The sequence below is a fragment of the Strongylocentrotus purpuratus genome, unplaced genomic scaffold (genome assembly GCF_000002235.5).
Source record: "Strongylocentrotus purpuratus isolate Spur 01 unplaced genomic scaffold, Spur_5.0 spur5_scaffold_10, whole genome shotgun sequence".
In the NCBI taxonomy this organism is placed as follows: Eukaryota; Metazoa; Echinodermata; class Echinoidea; order Camarodonta; family Strongylocentrotidae; genus Strongylocentrotus; species Strongylocentrotus purpuratus.
The window spans coordinates 852,993-856,950 of NW_022145595.1; the positions used below are offsets into that span (position 1 = coordinate 852,993).

Sequence of the window (3,958 nt, forward strand, 5' to 3'; positions counted from 1 at the left end):
TCTACAGCTTGTTATCACCTGCACCACCACTTTTATTGCCACCACCACCACCACCACCACCACTACTACTACCACAACCTTACCACCATTACTACCACCTTCTCACCACCACCACCACCACCACCACCACCACCACCACCACCACCATCACCACCACCATCACCACTATGACCACAACCTCCCAACCGCCACCCACTATGACCACAACCACCCAACAACTACCACCAATCCCATTACCACTCCAGGATAATAACTACAATCACAAGTTCATTGAATACATGATAGCTTCCTCTGGTGACAATCCCCACCACCACCAACAACTATCATCACCTCTACCACCACCAACAACACCAAGATCATCACTACCATCAAAATTTGTATCGATCCCCACCACCAATATTACTACACCACCACGAAGGTACAGCACCCCTACCACCACCTCATACCACCTCCACCACCACCATGCACCACCACCACCACCACCTCAACCATCACCATCACATTATTACCAGTACCACCACCACATTAATACCAGTACCACCACCATCACAGACTCCCAGACTACCTTTCATGAGGCATTATCGAAATTCTTGTAACCTTGACAATGGTGATGCCTGCAGCATCCAATCGTTTAAATAGGGTTCCGTGCCTAGACTATTGCTGGCGGAGAGAGCTAGCAAATGCATTCTCAATCAGAGCTAGTATACACACACTCCGCCGCTACTTTCCCACGCTTACACACACACTCACATACAATGCTGCTCCAAAATAATGCAGGTACTTTACGCCTAGAGAGCAAGAGCTAGAGCTACGAAGCCGTCGCCGTTTGTACGGCGTACTTGATCGACCGTACTACTACGGAAAGTCCTTCAGTGTGTTACTACTGAATCTACGACAGACGGGTAGAACGTAACTGTGTGAATTTGTCTGTTTTTACCTCAAATCACGTTGTACAAATGTCTCAGACCAAAATAAGCTCTCATGCAACAAGGTAGGACGCTTCATAGGAATTGTCGTGGAACATTACAGAGCTGGAAAGCTCTTTTTAGTAGCTGACGAGGGAAGCAAGTAGAGCCGCCATGGCCTTGTCGCCGGGTGAGCGGGAGAAGCCGGGTAGCTTGCCTGGATCTCCGGTGGAACACCAGCCGTCGAGAGCCGAATACGAGAGGATGGAGGGTTGGTTGGATGCCCACTCAGCCTTCGCCCATGACTATTTCGCCAGGAAGGCTACTCGATCCATGATTGATGGATGGTACATCCACCGTGCCGTCTCGCAAAGCACCAAACCTCCGGTTGCAGAGTCGCCACACTCGCCCAACAGCTCTTCTGGAAGTAATACCCCGGTGCGTAAGGTTTCGGCTTCCGAGTTTGAGGTCCACGGGACAGGTGGATCTCTTGGACGAATGGTGCAGACAGTCGATGGTTCCCCAAGCTTTCTGGGAACCCCTAGTTACTTGCTGAACCAAGGGAAGTCTTCACCCACCCGGAGCAGGAAATCGTTAAACGAACTCAAGGCTTTGGACGATCGGGCGGTGCTAATCGAACTTGTCAAGGATATCGCCAATGAGCTTGAACTGAGCATGCTCTGTCACAAAATCTTGCAGAACGTGTTGATACTGACCAAGGCTGATCGGGGATCGCTCTTCTTGGTTCGTGGCAAGGGTACAGAGCAGTGTTGCTTAGCAACCAAGCTGTTTGATGTGACCATTCAGTCTACTGTGGAGCAGACACGAGAGGAGATATGTGTTCCTTGGAGGAAAGGAATTGTGGGATATGTAGCCGAGACTGGAGAGACGGTCAATATTGCCAATGCATATGAGGTAAGTTCAAGTCATCTCAATAAGACATGCAAGTATGCAACCATATTCAAAATGCTCAAAAAACTATTATCTGATTTGGCACCCCTTTTATGATACAATAAAAAGATATAGCACTGCCCTACTTGTTACCTCTGTTTAGACTGAACTTGACCTTCCTTATCAATGCCAAAGGCAATAAACCTAAAAATGTAGTTCCCAGTACTGTTCTGTTCCCAGGCAGAGCTTACACATGTTTTTTCTTCTTATTAATGACCCCCTCGCCACCCCCACCCCCCCCCTCCCCCTCCCCCTCCCCCTCCATACGTCTATACTGGTCATGACCTCCAGATAAAGATCCAGTGGTCAAATTAATAAATACAAAGGAAAAGAAAATGACAGTTTTATCATCCCCTTTTTTATGCCCTGTACTGTACATGTACATATATGCATTTTACATATATCCTTGAAAGAATATGATGTACTGTATATAGTTCTACATTAAAAAGAATGTACATGCCCAATGAGGTGAGAGATAAACACATAAGTGAATTAAACTTCCAACTTGTCTCATCCTCATGTAATTCAAATGGTTGTGTCCCTTGTCTCTCAGCGATTACCTGCATGAAGGACTTGTTCATTTCATCGGGAAATGGAGATGAAATATGCCAAATATTATCATGACTTATAACAGTAACGTGCAGAATGATGGTCCAAACTCCAAAGAGGTCCCAAGAGATTGGAGTATCCACTCTAGGGTGAAGCCGGATTATGTCCCTTTCCCCTCCCCTTTAAAGGCCTACATGTAGATGTTGTTGTTGTTGTTGTTAGTAATAGCTTAATGGCGTTCATTCAGTATTGAATATATATGCCAAAGCTTCAGTTTTATAAGAAAATCAGTTATCCATAAAGAAACCTGAGAATAAACATTTGTAATGATATAATTAATTAATCAGTAATGCAATTTATTAGGAGACTCTGGATGGTTTACAACTTTGTGTTTCTGCTTTTTTTATATGTTTAAAAAAGGCCTAGAGACCAAGAGAAAAAGAGAGAGAGAGAGTTAGAGAGAGAGAGAGAGAGAGAGGGGAGAGAAAGAGAGAGAGAGAGAATGAAAGAGAAAGAAAGAAAAAGAGAGAGAAAGAGATGCATGTAGATAGAGATAGATAGAGATAGATAGGTAGAGAGAAAGAGTGGGAAGGTGAGAGAGAGGGAAAGAGAGGAGATGGATAGAGAGAGAGAGAGAGAGAGAGAGAGAGAGAGAGAGAGAGAGAAGCAAAAAAAACACTTGCTTAACCATTGTCAGGCCAGCCACACCCATCTCCCTCAATGTATGTATCTGAGAAAGATTCCAATACATCCCTCATTTTTCATTTCTGGATACACCACTGTTAACCCAATGATAAAGTTTCTGGAACATATGCTCACAGACCTCTGAAGAACTGCTTGTATAAAGCCAAACCCTGAAAACAAAATGCTGAACAATACTTTTTCATATGACATTCAGATAAGTGCAGAAAAATATAAACATTACTATCTGTATAATTAGTTCAATTTATGTGAGGTTGGTTTATTAATGTCCTACTCCTAACAATAAACGATCTCATGATCAAAAATAAAACAATGCGGCCCCAAAAGTCGCAAAAAAACTTGATGAAAACATTTCACTTAAATGTTATATTAATGTGAAAGAGGATGTAATTCTGCAAGGATTTTTAAAATAAATGTGTTTGAAGCAGAATATTGATGAAAGAAAACGGAATTTAGGTATTGTGTTGTTGGCAGAAAACCTAATTTTTGTATTCTTTCATCAATATTCGGCTTCAAATACATTTATTTTGAGAATCCTTGCAGAATTCAGTGTTAGATGTCATCCTCTTTCACTTCATTGTATAATTGAAGTGAAATTTTGCCATCAAGTTTTTGGGGGCTCCCTTTAGAAAGGCTTTAAAATATTTTAAACCGGTATACCATTATAACTTCTTTATTTGCATACACATTCAGTTAAATGATTATTATGCAAACAGAAACTACATTTGGCTAGACCCCAATAACTGGTGCTATTAAAAGCCATTCATTTGACGTCTTATTTGCTATCCCAAATGTAAAGAAGTGAACATAATTCTATTTATTTAGTGAGATAGCACTGTCATAGCCCTGTT

At 42.4% G+C, this 3,958-nt stretch overlaps 1 protein-coding gene across 1 annotated transcript; it reads left to right on the top strand.

Annotated features, from left to right (window-relative positions):
* Nucleotides 1–729: 729 nt before the first annotated feature.
* LOC115921545 (dual 3',5'-cyclic-AMP and -GMP phosphodiesterase 11-like) lies at nucleotides 730–2,611 on the top strand. Its single transcript, XM_030979045.1, has one exon. It carries the CDS (start codon nucleotides 1,080–1,082, stop codon nucleotides 1,911–1,913), a length of 834 nt encoding a protein of 277 aa, XP_030834905.1. The 5' UTR covers nucleotides 730–1,079; the 3' UTR covers nucleotides 1,914–2,611.
* Nucleotides 2,612–3,958: the final 1,347 nt, after the last annotated feature.

What these genes read in the sequence shown, in the direction of transcription:
- LOC115921545 (XM_030979045.1), top strand. Translation starts at nt 1,080, where the DNA reads ATGGCCTTGTCGCCGGGTGAGCGGGAGAAGCCGGGTAGCTTGCCTGGA.